Source organism: Micromys minutus (genome assembly GCF_963924665.1).
Source record: "Micromys minutus genome assembly, chromosome: 13".
Lineage (NCBI taxonomy): Eukaryota > Metazoa > Chordata > Mammalia > Rodentia > Muridae > Micromys > Micromys minutus.
The window spans coordinates 3,564,181-3,583,078 of NC_137982.1; the positions used below are offsets into that span (position 1 = coordinate 3,564,181).

General features: G+C 52.3%; 1 protein-coding gene across 1 annotated transcript in view; it reads right to left on the reverse strand.

The window, feature by feature from the left end:
- SARDH (sarcosine dehydrogenase) overlaps positions 1–15,191 on the reverse strand; it is a gene marked incomplete at both ends in the record, with an annotated part of 56,296 nt that extends 41,105 nt beyond the window's left edge. Inside the window, 9 exons of the mRNA XM_080927504.1 lie at positions 556–652; positions 891–977; positions 4,723–4,852; positions 5,922–6,026; positions 10,109–10,209; positions 10,342–10,465; positions 11,927–12,106; positions 13,197–13,375; positions 14,858–15,191. Of these exons, the coding sequence (XP_080783630.1) occupies positions 556–652; positions 891–977; positions 4,723–4,852; positions 5,922–6,026; positions 10,109–10,209; positions 10,342–10,465; positions 11,927–12,106; positions 13,197–13,375; positions 14,858–15,191 (1,337 nt within the window). The remainder of the gene's footprint in view (positions 1–555; positions 653–890; positions 978–4,722; positions 4,853–5,921; positions 6,027–10,108; positions 10,210–10,341; positions 10,466–11,926; positions 12,107–13,196; positions 13,376–14,857) is intronic.
- Positions 15,192–18,898: the final 3,707 nt, after the last annotated feature.

Sequence of the window (18,898 nt, forward strand, 5' to 3'; positions counted from 1 at the left end):
CTGGGTCAGACAGAACAGGCAGTCTCCTGTTTCTTGCCTGGGAGCCCTCCTAGCAGGCTCTCCCATCAGCATTTGGCCCAAGCTACATGGTCCAGTGCCCAGAGCTTCCCCACAGACCCAAGTCACTCTTTGTACCCACACCAGCCTGTCCATCCTGACTGCCCTGCACCACAGGACAAAGCCTGCCCAGTGTTGAGTCAGGACTGGTTGAAGGAAGAACCACCAGCCTCAGCTCAGCTCCTCGTCCTGCACACTGACAGTGGCCCTAGCTGGGCCCTTCTCCCTAGCCTCTGTCTCCCCATCTGTGCTGCAGAATGATGGGACCCTATTGATGTGAAATAGTAGGTCAGGTAGAACCTAGGCCAAGAGATCCTGGACACCACAGAGGCTCCTCCGTGAAACCCACCAACCACTGCCTTCTCCCCTGCTTTCCTTGATGCCTCCACTTCCAAGAGATCATCTGGATCCCAAGGAAGGTTTCTTCCTAAAACAGCCCTCACCCCTTCATCCCGCTGTCCCGACCCAGCCGCCCTGCTTTCTGGCCGCAGCCACCACACTTGCCTGATGTCATAGCTGTACATGTCCTTCTCTGGGCGCCCGTGCACAATCCAATGGGCCAGCTCCTGTCCACAGCCACCACCCAACATCATTCCTGACGAGGTGGAAATGCAAGAGATGGAAATTCAGGGCTACAGTCTGCTCGCCGTGTCCACCACATCCAACTTTAAGCCCGACTCCATGGCAGCCCCACACAAACTGTTCTCATACCTGGTGCTGAGGGGCTACATGCCTTCCAGCAGGACTGCACTCTGAACCACAGCCCCCCTTTCCACCACCAGGGGGTGCCCTGGGCTTAGGGGTATGGAGCCTAACCCTCATATGCCCCTCACCTGCACTGTTGAAGCCACAGCCAAGGAAGAAGCCTCGGAGCTCAGGAGCCTCCCCCATCAGGGGTTTATGGTCTGGTGTGAAGGATTCTGAAAGGAAGGGGAGGTCTCAGACTCCTCCAGGCCTCAGGCACTTGGGATAGTCTGTCCTAGGACAATAGGGACTGGGAAGTGACCCTTGGGTACTTTTTTGTTGAAACCTCCCATCCTTATAACCAAGAGCTGTTACCTCTAAGGAGCCTGCCAGATTGCTCCTGTCCTTGTTTCCCTAAGCACTTGACCTATGGCCTAACCATCTTTATTCCATGGGCCCAGGTTCATCTCAGGAACACTGTCACCATCCCACCAACAAATGGCATTCCTCTGGCCCAGCACAGTACTGCAACTCTCCTCAATGAATCACACCATCTTCCTGTGTCAGTCATTGCCCACTAAACATTAAGGATGAGGACCAGACCTTGCTAAAGGCCATGTGCCCAGGCTTAGCATGGAGGCTAGTCAAATGCTCCTTGTGTGTTCTTGAATGAATGAATGAATGAATGAATGAATGAATGAATGAATGAATACATTTTCTTTGCTCTCAGGATGCCTCAGAGATCAGAGAAAATTGCAGCCATAGTCCTACCCCTCTTATCATGTGCTTGGCCCTGGGAGGAAGCTCTAAGCAAGACAAATTCCACCCAACAGAGCTGGTCGAACAGCAAGAAAGACAGAAACCAAACAGTCAAATAAGCAAAAATGAGGCTGTCTCATAAAAGTACCCCAAGGTAAGTCGGATGCTCCCCACAATCCTGTATGCTATGAACTATGTTTTCTCACAGAAGAGAAAGCTGCCTGGCTGAGGTCAGCTGCCTTCAGTCACTCAGCAAAGGTGCACAGATCCAATCCCAGGTTCTTAGCATCTGCAGGTAGAGAACTAACACACCCATCCTGCTCCCCAAAGGGCGCTGAGAGCCTCAGCAGCTGCCGGGCTGAGTCTGAGCTGAGGAGAGGCCGGACATGGAACGAGAGGAAGGAAACTGTCAAGTAGTAGGAAGTGGCAGGACCAAGGGACCAAGACTCATTCCCGTGGAGAAAGACTCCACAGAAAGGCCCATCCCTGGATCTCAGTTCAGAGACATATAAGACCAAAGCTGGACATTGTATTGGACAACAAGAAATGATCCTTATACAAGCCGTGAGAGACCAAAACAAAGTGTCTCCTGAGCTGCCACACTGGCCAAATACGGGCTCAGCCTTTCAAGGTTCCACAACAGCCCTGTGCGTGTTCTGAAAGGACTTAGCGTGTGAATGTGCACACTCAGGACTTAGCATGTGAATGTGCACACTCAGGGCTCAAAGCCAAGCAGACCGGAAGGAGCGAACTGCAAATGGTGGAGCTCTCCGAGATGCTGCACTGAAAAGCCAATGGGGAAGTGGCAGGATTCTGTCAGCAGGGCCAGTGGCCTCACTGAGGGGAAGAAGCCTGTGATGGAACTCAGGTGACTCTCCAGGACCCTGTGTGAGGCTGACTTATGAGTGAGGGTAGGGCCACCATTTGAGGACCGTGTTGGCTGGAGATGGTGATGAGAGCTATGTCCAGGTCTAAAAAGATACAAGCAGAGTCCCAAGCAGATCTGTGGGCACTAGGGGTGGAGTACAGGGTCCCTTAGATTTTCAATATCAGCAAGTCTGAGAAATGTAAGGATACCAGAACTCCCAGCAGCATGGGAGGAAGACTTGTGTCACTTTGGCTCTGGATTCTCAGCCTAAGCCAGTGAGCTCCATCTGCCCTAAGCCTCCCCAAAGTCTGGGACTGGTACATCTCTGAATTCTGGAGGTCCAAGCCTGAGCTTGTCTGACAAGGAGAAAAGTTTCCCACCCCCCATCCCAAACCTACCCTCACTGCTAAGAGACCAGACCCAAGTTGTCTTTGAAAACATACTTCCCCAAAATAGGGCCCCATGAGGGAGTGACAGTTTCCAGGCTAATTAGACAAAGAGAGCCACTGGGGATATTCATGCCCCCTGGGATTCTTCCTGTGTTTCTCACCACCAGTCCCACTCGGCTGAGCAGGGACATGAGTCACAGCCCTCGCCCACGTCTCAGATAAGGCGTGCTCTCAGCCTGCTCATGGAGGCTAGCTGCCGACTCCATCTGGCCTCCCCGGGACTGCACCCGGTGCTACAGACTGAGCTGGCTGCTCAGTAGTCACCAAGCATGCCCAGACATCACCAGAAGGCCACAGCACCCTCCATCTGGGATCCCTCATCTCTCCTGAGATGGCCTGGCCACTGCCCCATGGAAGTCCCTGGCATCCTGGTTCCCCTTTCATCCATAAGCCTTTACTACCAGCTTGGCTCCAGCCTATGACTTCTCAGCCCGACGCTACCTCTGCTGAGCAGAGTTCTGTCCCTACCTCCCAGGTCACACTGTGGTGCCCAGGGGTTCCCACACCTGGACTGCTCAGCCTATCAAGCTGAAAACAGTTTCCTTTTGGAATACCCTGTATCTTTTGAGCTTGACTTTCAAGTTTGCCCTATAGAAAGGAGGAAACACACCACTGAGATTCTGCTGAGACCACATTTCTACCTGGCCATATGTAGGTTCCACCTCAGCCCAGTGTTGACTGGCTCTGTGAAGGCTGATACTGATCTTCAACTTGACAAGAAGCTAGCTTCTCAACTGAGAGGGATTATCTAGAATAGGTTAGCTTCAAGGCATGCCTTTGACAGTGGGAAAGGCCTACTCTAAATGGAGACAGCCCCATTCCCCGGGCAGGGGTCCTAGATTGGGCACCAGCATTCAGCTCTCTGCTTCCTGACTGTGATACAATGTGACCACCTGTGATACAACATGAGCACCTGTGATACAATGTGAGCACCTGTGATACTATGTGACCACCTGTGATACCATGTGACCACCTGTGATACCATGTGACCACCTGTGATACCATGTGACCACCTGTCTCAAGCTCCCCATCCAGGGCTTCTCTGCCATGATGCACTTTCGCAAACCAAAAGAAACCTTTTCTCCCTTAAGTTGTCCTTTTGGGGGACATTTTGCCATAGTAATAAGTAAAGTAACTAAGATAGGCTCCTTCCTGTAGGCAGACCTGTGTCTCCTCTGCCAGGCTAGGAACGTTTGCCCCAGGAAAGAATTGACTTTGGTAGGAAAAAGTACACAGTATATGGGCTGCTGGGCTGTACGACACTTATCCCTAGAGTGTGGCTGCCTGAATCTCACACTATAGACTGTAGGGTGAGCATAGACAACTTTCCAGCATTGCCTCCTCTCTAGAATTCTCACTCTGGGATGGAGCCTGGTGTGCTCTGTGAACAGTGGCTACTCTATAGATAACCTAAAGAGAAAGGGTCTGGGAGCTAAACTCACCCTTCTCAACCTCCTGGAGAACCCCTCGCCAGAAATCTCCCCATGCTGAGCACATCTATAGCAGAGTCCTGGATACCCAAGAGCAGTGGTTGGGACCCTGGCAGGGAAAGTTAGGACCGGGATGGGGTACAAAGCTCCACATGGTGATCACTGTGCTAGAGACAGAGTTGGTCTTCTGGTCTTTACTCTGCCTCACATGGTGCTAGGACAGGATCCCACATTCCCATTTTTCAGACAACAACCCCATGTTCTGGGGATGAATGGGGTCTAGAGTCTCATTGTGGAGGTCAGAGAGTCACAGGCTTTATGCCAGGAATACAGTGCTGCCCTTGCTAGGTTGGGCTTTCTCCTAGACAGGAAAATTAAGAGCCATCTAGCTAAGCCAAGGTAACATGAGACCAGTTAAGCACTGGAAGACACAGGTTAGACTAAGGAATGCACTGGGCTCAGCTTCTCCTCTCACCAGGGCCACAGACAGTGGACTTGATCCCTGTCTTCTCCAACACAGGGACACGGTTAATGGCACCTTCAATGTGCTGGGTGAACACATCCCAGTCCAGGTCAAAGAGGCCAAAGGCAAATTTGTCTGACACCTACAAAGGAAGCACAGACAATCTGTTAATCAGCCAGGAGAAAAGCACTGATTCATCCCAGGCCCACCTATGGGACAACTCCAGCCCCTAGTCAGGTAGGGAACCAGGTCAGACGAGAGAAAAGATGGAATTCACCTGTGGACTCTCAATCCACCTACCCCCTTCCTTCCTGGCTCCACCACACCTGTAGTTTCCAGCTGGGCTTCAGCTTCTTGCCTGTAACACATCCTCTTAAACCATACAGTACAGCCTCCGATGGCTCCTAGTTACCTACTACAAAACCCCCCATGTGCCTTCTCTTCCAAGCACTCCCCTGTCCTCAGCCTTCTGACAGTCCTTCTGATTTTAAGAAAGGCCAGTGTAGCCGGTCATGATACCACACACCTTTAATCCCAGCACTCAGGAGGCACTGGGAGTTCAAAGTCAGCCAGGTCTACATAGTGGGTTCTGGGAGAGTTAGAGCTACATAGAGAGACCTTGTCCAAAGGGTGAGGACGACCTATCCTGGGGCAAGCTGCAGCTGTTCCTAGGTCACCACAACCTCAGCAACTGTCCATCCAGCCAACCTGTGCCTTCAGTCTGACATCTCTGACAATCCATAACCTACTAACTACACATGGGGAATAGTCACCACCCACACTGCACTACTCAACCCAGTGAACTTTGCTTGACTCCCTACCTCCAGACCGATAGTCTCCCCACCCTTTCCAGCACTAAAGTGGCATTTGTCCCAGAATCACCATCTAGTCATTCTGTTTGTAGACATCTGAATGAGACAGCCATGTTGTCCCCTGAATTGTCCTCCAGCCCTGAGGCTCCACTGTAGCCTTGGAGAGGGCAGGAGGGGCAGAGGAGGCCTCAGAAGGCAATCATTACTGCTGGCCAACCAAAGGCTGGGTCGTTTCTAAACTCTTCTAGAGGCCCAGCTTTGCCTCATGCTGAGGTGGGAGCAATCCCAGCCTGGCTTCTGGTATACCTGAGTGCCAGCTCTCAGAAGCACTCGAGTTGGGAGAGGGCAAGGCACCTTTATCTTTTCTACCATGGGACCCTTGGGTGGGGGGTGTCTTACCTCATCCCAAAAGATGGGGTTGATCTCATAGCCACCCACAGACAAGGCATCCCCCTGCAGGCGGAGGTAGACAGAAGCATCATGATCCCGGACATTGGGCATGTTCTGAAAGGCAAAGCAGAGGGGCCACAGGCTTCAAGCAGCTCTGTAGCACTGGCCCCTATGCCCTAGGGCAGGCCCAGCTCTACGTGGACCTGTAGCACCTTCTTCTACACTGGGGATGAGCAGGACAGGCAGGAAGCCCTCGAAGAGGCCCTGTTCGTTTGTGAGAAGTAATCAACGTGTTAAAGTAATCAAACTAATACTGCTTTGCCCTGCCAGGACCTTCACAGGCAACACTAACACTCCGAAGATAAAGGAAGCCCAGAGGAAAATAACACAGGAGTTTGGAGACCCCTGGTGGCCAAGGAAGCCCATGCTCCTGTCCCAGCAGGCCCCAGCAAGGGCTAGGCTCAGCATACACACGCATACAAGCACACACAAGCACACATGCACATGCACACACACACACACACTCGCGAACATGTCTGCCCAGCAACTCCACTGCTCCACCCATACAGGAGTCCACTCTACTCTGGTGGACAATACAATTCTGGCCCCAACTTCTGACCTCAATTTATGTTCCCCCAGACCCTGCTGGCTGCTTCCTCTTGGAAGTCAGACTGAGTGCTCCTCTGTTTTTGGTCCTCTGAAATATCATCTAGCAAGACATCATGGTTGCCACAGCTACCATGAGCTCCTTGCTCACCATGTCACCTTGCTCTGCCTCAGCACCTCCCCATGCACAGTTACCACCCATGATACAGAAAAGAAATATGAGGGCTGAGGATGTGGCTCAGTTGGTGGAGTGCTTGCCAGCACGTCTGAAATCCCCAGCCCTGCAGGAACGAGGTGCACAGGACGATCGGGGTTCCAGGTCATCCTTGGCTGCAAATTTAGCTGAAGAGCAGCCTGGGCTACATGAGACCCAGATGGTGAGGAGGGACACAGATAAGAGGAGGAGCCGGGAAGGAATCGAGAGATGGCCCAGCAAGATGACTCACTGGGTTTAAGGAGCTTGCCACCAAGCCTGAAAACCCCGTGTTCAATCTCAGTTACCCACATAGTAGAAGAACCAGCCTTGGAAGTTATTCCCTGACCTCTACATGCACAGATGCGTGCGTGCACACACACAGACAGAGACAGAGACAGACAGAGAGACAAAGAGAGAGAGACAGAAAGAAAGAAAGAAAGAAAGAAAGAAAGAAAGAAAGAAAGGAAGGAAGGAAGGAAGAAAGAAAGAAAGAAAGAAAGAAAGAAAGAAAGAAAGAAAGGAAGGAAGGAAGAAAGAAGGAAAGAAGAAAGAAAGAAAGAAAGAAAGAAAGAAAGAAAGAAGGGAGGGAGGGAGGAAAGAAAAGGGAACCCTGGGGATTAGAACAGTGACTGCACTTTCCTAGGCTGAATGGAAAGATGGAAAAATGGGAAGACGTGGACGTCTAATCCACAGCCCCCATCTGTCCCTGTGCTTGGCAACTACATGGGGTAAGCATCTCCTTGCAGAAGCAGACGGAAGAAAATGAAAATGACAGTCAGAACCATTTGAATGGGACGGTCCCATGGCCACAAGGTCAGGGCAGATCTGGCTAGGACCAGGGCAGCTTGTCAAAGCTGGGAGATCTCTTAGCTACCATAGAGGATGGGTGCCCAAGCCTTGATTGAGCCCTTGCCTGTACCCAGAGCCTAATGCTATGGGAAGACAATATCCTGCAGCCATGTACAAGAAGATACATGATACAAACCCTAGAGCAAGCCCTAGACTTAGGACTCTCCTCAGCAGAGTGGGACCACAACAGTGGGCAAGCCAGTCTGAGGCTTGGCTTTGCCTCCTGACTAGCTCCTGCACTAGGCAGGGCTAAACTCCTAGAGCCTTCTAGGGGGATGGGGCCTGAGAACTCTCTCATCACCCGAAACTGTACCCTGCACAGTCTGGAGGCACCAGGGATGGGGCCCCTAACTATGTGCTGCAGGCACGCAGGGACCTTGCAGCTTGGCTAATGGTTCCCAGAAAGGGGGGTTAACAGGCTTTGGGAGAAGTTACCTAGGAGTGAGGGGTGGAGGCTCCCCAGGACACAGCTCCCTCAGACTCAGCCTGACTCTCCTGGAGCCCTTCATGGTCAGAGAGTGACCCCTGGTGGCCTCCTGAGGAGTGGGCTCTCCCCACAGCTCTGAACTTTGGTAGAGGTCAGCATAGACATTTTTCCTTGCACATCAAATACAGTCCAAGGTGGGTGTCTCTGTGAATAAAGACTTACTGTGTGTTCAGGGGGAGCTACTCTGGGAACAACGGCAGGAACCCACCAGACCCAGGTTTTTGCTGTGCTGTTTCCGCCATTTACACCATGAAACGTCCAAGGTTGACATCTTAGGGGCGGGAGGGAAGCCAAACTCATGCAAGGTGGGGGAGGCAGGCCCAGGGACAAGGCTTCTAGCATGGCAGGAGACCTTGTGCATGTGTCCAAGACTCTCACTGCTGGGCTCTAAACAAGAGCAATCTGGCCTCTCACACAATCCCCACCCCACAACCTATGCCTCAGATCTCTGAACTGTCAATCAAAACCAAAAGCAAATGCTCCGTGACCTTCTCCATCATCCTCAAATTTCCACTGAGGTGTGGACTTCCTCAGGAATCTACCAAAGATCAACTGGTCCTCCAATCTTGGCTAGGGATGTCATGCAGCCCATGACCAGCCACATTTGATTGGCCTAAGGGAAGTCAGTTGAGTGTCTTTGTATGGCCCTTTAGGACAGGATCTGCACTGGGCTGCTGAACCCTGGAACCCTGGAAGGGTCCCTTCCAGAACCACCCTTTGAAGCTTCTTTGGGAGTTGTTCCCTTACTTGTCTGTAGGATCCCTTTTCTCTTCTCTTCTCTCTCTCTCTCTCTCTCTCTCTCTCTCTCTCTCTCTCTCTCTCTCTCTCTCTTTCTCTCACTCTCTCTGTGTCTCTTTCTCTGTCTCTGTTTTAGTCCCACCACCTGGAGCAGGGCCTGAAACATGAAGCCCCTCCAGTCAGTGTTGGCTGAGGACAAGATTAGATGCCCACTGGAAAGAATTAGCATGTAGGTGAATGATGGTGGAACAGAAGAAGGAAAAGGTGAATGGGGAGGAAGGATGGGTCATGGATGGGTGGGTGGATAGGAGGCAATGAAGAAGAAGAGATGGAAAGACGGGTGGATAAGTAGATGGTCCAATGACTGGATAGATGGAAGACAGCATCGAGGAGGAATGGAAGGTGGGAGGGTGGCAAGAAGCATAGAGGGAAAGAAATTAATCACGAGATAAATGAATGGGGGGTTCAAGAATAAAGGGGGCCTGCAGATGGCTTAGAGTTAAGAGCACTGACTAATTTTCCAGAAGACTGGGTTCGATTCCCAGCACCCACATGGCAGCTCACTGCTGTGTGTAACTCTAAGATCTGAACACACTCACACAGACATACTTGAAAGCAAAACACCAGTGTACATAAGATAGAGCCTTTTTTAAAGGATAGAGGGATGGAAAGAGAGGGATGGGCATATGGGGAATAAAGGGAGAGGTAAAGGTAAGAAGACGAGAGGAGGGTGGAAGGAGTGATGGAGGAGGTGTCAGGAGGACTGATGGAGGAGGCATCAGGAGGACTGACGGAGGAGGCATCAGGAGGAGTGACGGAGGAGGTGGGAGGAAAGATGTGCTTGGATGATTGGTGATGGGAAGAAGGTGTCAGTGGTAAGGCACCAGAAACTTACCAGCCAACAACACAGGAAAGAAGAGCCAAGTAGACTAAGAGAGGAGAGAGCAGGTACACACAGTCCAGGATCCCTCACCCGAGGCTCTCAGAGAGGTGCTGAATGCAGAGTCATAAGAACGGACTCAGCATGTTTGAGTATTCTGAAACTCAGGCCCGGGATGTTGAGCAAAGGTAAACTGGCCCCCTATGGCAGGCCCTGGTAACCCTGGTTACCAGACAGCAGCTATCAAGAAGATGCCAGGCCCTGGTGACCAAAGTAGCCTGCACCATCAAATTCACAACGTCAACTCATGCTAAGTCTGCCACCACCCAGATGTCCCCATTGTACAGAAGAGGTGCCTAAGGCTAAGGATTGTGCCATTTGACTGTGTCCAAACTGGGTCACAGGGGAAAGTCCTGAGCTCACCAGCTGCCATCGCCTACCTGAATCCCCTCGATTCGCTCAGTGACAACGTAGGCATGGTGCATGGCCACCAGTGGGACCTTCACTCCGGCCATCTGTCCCACGGTGCTCGCCCACACTCCTGGGGGCAGAACAGAGAGTGACTCAGCTGCCACCCGAGTAGGCATGGAACACCTTAGAATCCCTGCTGATCCTGACTTCCCACTCCAGAAAGGTGTCCTTCGCTGAGGGAGTCAGAGAAACAGCATCCCACCTGCACAGTTGACCACGCAGGGTGTCTGGATGGAGCCATGCTTCGTCTCCACAGCGGCCACCCGCCGCACTCCAAAGTCGTCTGTCCGTACACGGATGCCAGTCACTGCACAGTTTTCAATGACCTGAGGTAGGAAAACAAAACTACATCTTAACCATGTGGGGCTCAAATGGCCTGACCTCCATCCGTGACCACCGGAAGGGACCAGAGGATAATGCTTCTGTGAGGAACTCTTCCTGACTCATTTGATCAGAGAAATGGAAGTCATGTCACAAGACTGCAGAGCCCACTCCCTTCCTAGTTGGAAAATTGGTGCAGATGGGGCAGGGGTAGGATACTCATGCGGAATAGCAAAGGATTGCTGGCTCTTCCAATAGGTAAGATCCATTTGAAAAATAGAAAAATAGTCATACATCACTTTGGTTTTTAATAAGGTGTGTGTGTGTGTGTGTGTGTGTGTGTGTACTCCTTCATGGAAACAGAAACATGCTAAAATGCCCAGTCTTGTGAGACTTTTTAAAACTTCCTTTAGGCTTACTTGTCTTTTTGTGTGTGCATGTATGTGGTATATGCATATGCTATGTGTCATGCCTCAGTGTGTGGGGGAGAGGGGATACAGGTGCTTGCACTGTGTGGGTTGGCTTTAAATGTCAGCTTGATTCAACCTAGAATCACCTTGGGAGAGACTTAACTGAGGAATTATCTAGATCAGGTTGGCCTGTGGATGTATCTATGGAGAATTGACTTGGTTGTTAACTGACCAAGCCCATTGTGGGCAGCACCATTCCCTATGCTGAGTCTGGAGTGCATGAGTGAAGAAAGATAGTTGAACAAGTAAACAGTATGGGTGCATTCATATCTATCTATTTATCTATCTGTCTATCTATCTATCTATCTATCTATCATCTATCCTCTCTTCCTCTCTTCTGCCCTCCCCCTCCCCTCCCTTTCTCTCTCTCTGTTCCTGACTATGGGATGTGATGCAGTTAACTGGTCGACTTCTCTACAATAAACCATACCTGGTTGTAAGACTAGTCATTCCTTTCCTTCCCTAAGTAATTTTTTTCAGGGTGTTTTATCACAACAACAAACATGAAAGTGAGGGCACGAAAGTACATTGTGCCCTCCTCTGTCACTCTCTGCCTTGTTCCCTTGAGACAGACTCTCTCAATGAACCTAGAGCTCACGGCTTCCGCGAGGATGGCAGACAGAAAACCCAGCAACAGCCACCTACCACATGGATGCTGGAAATACAAAAGTAGGTCCTCAGGCCTATGCATCAAGCACTCTTATCCCGTGAGCCATATCCCCATCCTGTTTATCATTTTAAGTTTTTCTGCAGTAAATGCAAGGTAAAGGCAAAAGAAGACAATAATTAAGAAGGGATCAGAGATTTCTTTTGTGACAGAGTAGGATCCTTGTGAAGGGATGGGACAATACAATGGACCGAAATGCTGAGAGGTCCCAACTGGACCAGGACCACATACAGCAGGCCAAGGATGGAGCACGTTCTCTGGTCTCACGGTCTGTATGGAAAAGGGGTGGGTTCAGAGCAAAGACCCAGAGAGTCAGCAGCTATGGGTACCTGAGCTCCTCGAGCTACTGCTGCTCTGGTGAGGGTGGTGCAGGTGCCAGCGGGGTCCATGGTACCATCCTGTGGCACATACAGGGTCCCATAGAGGTCATCCACGTTCATCAGAGGATACAGATCCTTGGTCTCTGCTGGGCTCAGCACATGGGATTCTATACCATAGGCCTTGCCCAACTAAAAAAACCCAGAAGAAAGTACCTGAGTACATGGGAAACAGGTTTTCCGGTGACTCACCTGACCCAGAGCCCTAGGTACGACCCACCCCTGCTGCCTTTAGTAGCCTGGACAGGTCTCTCTGCCCAGAGGACCCCTTAGATCATCTCCAGCAAGAAGGTGAAGGGGTGGAGCCAGTGCAGAGGCAGAGTCTGGAGCCACACCCCTTTGGCTCTAGCATCTGCTCCAGTGGCAGCTTTGTTAGGGGAATAGGGGGACTGAACACCCACTCCCAGAAATGAGCGGATGATTAGGAACTTAGACAATAAGGAGCTACAGACTGCTTAGTGTGTCATAATCAAAACGACCCTCCCACTCTCATATTTTAGGTCTGATGATTTCAGGTTTTCCAAGAAACACCAATATGCTCCTGGGTTGATGGCACTGGCAAACAGACCATGCCCCCATATTTAACTGGACCAATGACCACCAATCCAATGGAGGTGATGACCTACTTAATGGGGCTCCACCCAGTTAGCAATGAGATTCTCTACAGATATTTTTCGTTTTGAGACAGGGTCTCACGTGTTTCAGGCTGCCCAGTGATGACTTGCTGACAGGGTAAGAGGCAGGGCCCACTGTCCCAGGCTTCAGACCACTTCAGAGGTAAAACTCCGTGACTCTGAGCAGTTCTAACCCTGAGAGCAGGTGAACCACCACATTGTTTCATTCAGAGTTGGGGTGGAACCCAGGGCTTTGTGCACACTGATCAAGCACCCTACCAACTAAACCACACCCCCAGCAGTCTCCAGGAATTTTGAATGAAGAGTGTGGCCAGGGCTCTCCACCCAGGTAGCCCAGCCAGCAAAGAGCAGTGATAGGGTTTGAACCCAGATCTGTAGGCACCGCCTTCCAGTGCCAAGGGATGACTGTATGTACTCACTGCTGGGTCCTCCTTCACCCCAATGTATGCCCACAAAGAGCACAGCATCTGTGTGATCTATGTGTGCTCCCATGAGGTATGCATCCTACCTTCTCCCTATGGAATACAGTCCCCCAGCCGAGCCCCCTTGCAGAAAGCATGCCCAGCCGTCCCTAAGAGCATACCCACCGACATGAGCCTCTTGTATTCATCCAGGCGCTGCCGGTTAGAGGCGATGAAGAGGCCGCCATTCTGGATCCAGCCTGTATGCAACCCCGTCTCCTCTTCCAGATCACGGCTCACTACTTCCCGTGTGTGAGCCAGAAGCTCTACCTCTACATCGCTGGGCCGCAGCTGCCACAGTAGCCCTGGGATAGAAGAGGACACCATCAGTCCCCTGCAGGGTGGCGCCACACCCCTCTTCCAGAGAAATATTAAGGTTAGCCTGCCACAGGTGGAGGTTAGGGCTATGCTGGGGCAGCTCCCAGTGACAACATCTAGGACCCCCATTAACAAGTATTCATGTGCCAGGCCTGGTAGAGTCTAGCTAGTGTCTGGAGAGGTCCAGGCTAGCCTCAAACTTAATATGTAGCCAGGAATGAACTTGAATTTGTCATCTGACGTGATAGGCCACCGTGCCTGGCTTTGAAAGATTATCTCATAGGTAAACCTCATAGGTACCAACTAGTTGAATTCAAAGTCACAGAGCCGGTGAATGGTGAAACCAAAAACCGACTGGATCCAGAAACCCCAGTCTCCCTAAGACAGCAGAGGCTGAGGGATAGAGGCCAGCCATGAGGCTGCTGGGACTTGGGGGAGGGGGGGAAGGCCTGACAGCCTTAAAGCAGTGGTTCCCAGACTTCCTAATGCCAAGACCCTTTACTACAGTTCCTCACATTGTGGTGACCCCCAGCCATAAAGTTATTTCATTGATACTTTATAACTGTAATTTTCTACTATTATTAATCATAATATAAATATCTGATATGCAGCCCTGAAAGAGGTTACAACCTACAGGCTGAGAAGTTCCAGCTTAGAGGCAGTGTGCTCTTGGCCAGACTGTATCAGTTTCCAAACTCCAAGTTCAGCAGCCTCATGTTGGCCTGCACAGGGTGAGTCAGGAGAGTACCACAGAAGGTGCAGCCCCTACCACATATCCACCCATCCAGCAGGTGTGCCTCTACCTAGTGGCTTCCTCTGGGAACAGGGCTTCTGCTCTTCGTACATCAGCTGCCTGGACATAACTTCACCTCTACCCAGAGGGCCACAGGCAGCGCCTACCAGCTTCACCCCTACCCAGAGAGCAGTGCCTACCAGCTTCACTCCACCCAGAGAGCAGTGCCTACCAGCTTCATCCCTACCCAGAGAGCAGTGCCTACCAGCTTCACCCCTACCCAGAGAGCAGTGCCTACCAGCTTCACCCCTACCCAGAGAGCAGTGCCTACCAGCTTCACTCCACCCAGAGAGCAGTGCCTACCAGCTTCACCCCTACCCAGAGAGCAGTGCCTACCAGCTTCACCCCTACCCAGAGAGCAGTGCCTACCAGCTTCACCCCTACCCAGAGAGAGCAGCGCCTACCATACACTCCCTAGCACAGCTCTTCAGAGAAGAAAGTCTGGCTGGCCTTCCACGTCCATCACAAATCTTTCCTCTCCAACTCTGCTGCCTCAGCCAGACTGACCCCCAACTGCGTCCCACCTGCCCACCTGCACCCAGGTGCCCACCTGCACCCAGTTGCCCACCTGCACCCAGGCACCCACCTGCACCCAGTTGCCCACCTGCACCCAGGCACCCACCTGCACCCAGGCGCCCACCTGCACCCAGGCGCCCACCTGCACCCAGGCGCCCACCTGCTGTGTGCCATGTGGTCCCAGAGGTTAGCCGCTCTCTCTCCAGCAGCACTGCTCCACCTACACCCAGCTTGGCCAAGTGGTACAGCGTCTGGCAGCCCAAACTGCCCCCGCCGATGACCACAACATTGGCTGTGCTAGGCAGGGGCTGGCTTGGTCCTTGGGGCACCACAGAGGCACCTTGGGCCTCGTCCTTCAGGGTCCGCTGGTATGGAACACTCTTCTCCGTGGTGGGCCTGTCCTCCCTGGCTAGGGGCTGTAGCCCCAGGTTCCGAGCAGATCTCACTCGAGGACAGATGGCAGCTACACGGAGGACCCGGCTCAGCGAAGCCATGGGGTCTTAAGTCTCCTGTACCTTGAGGAGCCAACAAGAGAGTCAGGTTGGATGGGGTGCGATGCAGACATTGTGGGGGTTAAGCTAAGTGCTACATCCTTGGCCTTCTTTCTGCTGCTTCCCTGTGGTGTGTGTTCATTTACTCATTCCCTCCACCAGCCCCCCACTCCCTCCCTCCCCCACTCTTCCACTTCCCATTCACTCACTCACTCCCCCATTCATTCATATACTCCTCACTCACTCACTAACCCACCCCTACTCCCCATCCCCCATTCACTCTCCAGCAGGTTCTAGCTGGCCTCAGGGGAGACAGTGGGTGTCAGAGAGGTAGGGTTGGCACAACTGGGAGGTATTCCAAATGAGGCCTAAGAAAGAGGGGTTATCCAGAGAGAGAGGCATAGAGAGAGAGAGAGAGAGAGGCATGAGGGCCCTTGGAGGGCACTGAAGGTCCTTCAGGAGCAGGGCCTGGGGAGAGCTTTTTGAGCATGTTGAGGGCCACGTCCTGCTCTGAGGTGGAGAAAGGCCCTAGGGCTGTTGAGCAAGGGTCAGAGGGAAGACTGCAGCCCCAGAGGAACCGAGACTACGCTGATAGGAATATGTGGGGTCACCTGCACATAGGAGGAGGCAGGCAGAGGTGGGTGGCCATGTGGAGGAGGCAATGGGGCCAAAGCCCCAAACTGGCACTGGCAATAGAGCCAGACAGGACCATAGGGCAATCCCCCAAGACAATACCCACTCAACCACACACAAGCTGGTTCTCCTTCAGCGGCTCCTATAGGCCAGTGGTGTCTAGATATCCACCCCAGGCATCTGGATTTCAGATGGAACTTAGTGCTGGCTTAAGGAGTCTCACTTCTCTCTGTCCCCTCTGCAGTCCTTCCAGCTACCCCTAAGAATCATCAAGAGCTCTTCTTTCAGAAAGCCCACCCTACCCCCATCCCCCATTCATCAAAATGTAATAATATGAGTTTACCAGGTACATGCCTTTAATCCCAGATGGCACATGCCTTTAATCCCCAGAATTTGGGAGGGAGAGGCAGGCGAATCTCTCTGAGTTTGAGGCCAGCCTGGTCTACAGAGCAAGTTCCAGGACAGTCAGAGCTACACAGAGAAACCCTGTCTTAAATGGACCCCATACACACACACACCCCAAAGTCTACCAGGAAGAATGGTGCCCCCACAGTACCTCCAGGAGAAAGAGGATCCCTGCCCAGCACAGAGAAGAAGGAAAAATACCTCAAAGGGAATTTCACATGCCCTTTCCTGGGATGAGCAGGGAAGCAAAGACTTTGGCTGAGTGGAGTTAGCTTCCTCAGTATTAATGACTGTCACCGAGTAGCCAGTTAACTGAGAAAGTCACTTCCATCATTCAGTGTGGTGACAAGCTCTGTGCAATCACTCACTCCCACAGACTGGCCCGTGACTTTTGTCTCTATTTAGGGGAAGAGACTGAGGCTGAGGCAAGGGAAGCTTCGGTCGGGGCACTGTGATCTGAAAGCCAAATATTGCCCTGGTCCCTCCCAGCCTGGGGAACTTGGGACCCACTGTGGCACCGTGTCCCACGTGACCACGCTGAGCCCTCACTGGGCACAGTAGAAGGAGTGGGTCAGAGTAAAGCCACCCACCTCAGTACCCAGCTCCAAGATATGCTCTGAGAGGCCCCAGGAGCTGGGAGAGGTTGGATTTCAGTCAGGAGCTGTCTTTCCCTTGCAGTCTCTTGAGCCATCCCCATCCCTACAGTGACAGCTGTCAAGTTTCCTGTGACTTCCGTGAGGAGACAGGAAGGTATTTCCCTCAGCAGGAATCTATACATACCTTAGTCTTTCAATGTCTTTGGTTTTTCAGAAGCTCCTGAGAGGTTCCTAGCAAGGAAAAGTCAGCCTGATATGGACCCAAACGAGGCTCTGCAAGTTCAAGCAGTGCCTCTACCTCAGAACACCATGCCAGGCACTGCATACCTGCCAGAGGAGCCTCCTTCCTCTCCAAACTGTGCCCAGTGCCAGTGCTGCTGCCCGGAGGAGCTGCCACGTGCTCCTTCCTTGCCAGCCCAGCTAGTCAGGGATGGGGTAGCCAGGCCCCCAGCTTGCTCCTCCTTTTTTAGAACAGATGCTTCATTAACCTGCCCTCTGGCCTCTGCAGCTCTGTCCCTCAGCTTCCCAAGCGCCAGGGCTCAGGGAATGAGCTCAGTCACAGGCCTGAGGCCTCAGACACGGGACCCTTTCTGAAAGCGGCAACAGGGTAGTACGAAACCCAAGAGGAGAAGGCACTCTGCAGAGTCCTCCCATAAGGAGCCTCCTCCTGCACCCCCACAGTTATCCATGGCCTTCCCATCTGCTCCATGGTCCTTTAACCAGAAAAAGGGGGAGGTCCCATGAAGGGGTTGTCAGGTTACCGCCCCTCCCTTCTTTCCCAAGCTGCATCTGGATCTAGCTGAACAGGCCACCCACCCACTCCCCTGCGCTGGTCCAGCCTACAATTGGGCAGGAATGCACCTCCCACCACCCCAGCTTCCTGGCCAGCCCCTCTGGGACAGCTGCCAAGTGGACAGTTCTCCTGGCTGGCCAGCGGAGGAGGGCTATGAAACCAGAGCCCAGCTCTGTGGATGACCTCTCTCTCACATTTCCTTCCTCATCTCTAACCCGTGGTGACCCCAGGCATCTTGCCTTCCCTACCTTGCTTACCCTGGTTCCCCACCCCCCAAGCCAGCTCAGTCTATAGTTGGTTTTGTGGGTAGAACTATTCCTCCTTGAACTGAGGCCCCTGGTGAGGTCATCTTGGCACTAGTCTGTGTTTCCAGCCCCAGCTTTCTCACTCCTGGGACCAGACAGGCCATGGAGGAAGTCAGGCAGCTGCCTACAATCTGCCTGTATCCAGGGCATTGTGCCCATGCCAGGCATGAATAGATGTCCTGAGTAAATCCAGGGAAAACCAATATGTTTCAAAACCTGTGGATGTTCAGAGAATCAGAGTAGGTACAGATTTCTACACCTAGCAGCCCTACTAACCACATAGCAGTACCTGATCAGGAAGGGACAGGGTGCTGGAATTCACAACTCAGTACTTTTACTTACATGGAGCTGGTCATCTATGTGCCTTGCTGTTAGCTTGTCTCTCGTGTACATTTACTGAACACCTACTGCATACATAGTAGCTCCTGGGAACCCAGGGATACCTAAGACCCCGATCTGGCATTCAGGGGCTTATGAAACAGGAAACAAAAATGGTGAGAGAGGCTCCGTCATGGCTGCCTAAGGAGTTGCTTATTTCAGAAGAGGGTAGCAGAGAGTCTCTGGCTAACCACTTTTGCCACAGTGGTTCTGTCTGAATCTCAGCCTTAAGGCTGGTTGGTTACTGGCCCCACCAGTATAAGACTTCTCCGGGACAGTGCGGGATCCTAAGATAATGGACAGAGATCCCTGGTCCATCCAGACTGTAGCCTGTCCCAACAAACCCAAACAGAACTGAGATCAAGGTCTGCTCACCAGACTGACCAGCTAATTAGAGAAAAGGAGGTAAAAACATTGCCCAAGTCTTCTTTTGAGTCCCAGCCTCTGTGGCGCGTGAGGGAAAAACACGTAGTTAGTATAGGCCCGGGGCAGTGGCTGGGCCAGGCTAACAATTGCAGTCACCTGGACTTTGGACAGGGGTGGTGGCTGGAGGCTGGGACCGGTGGCTGGTCAGCATTGTAGGAGTTGTTGTTGGCCGCA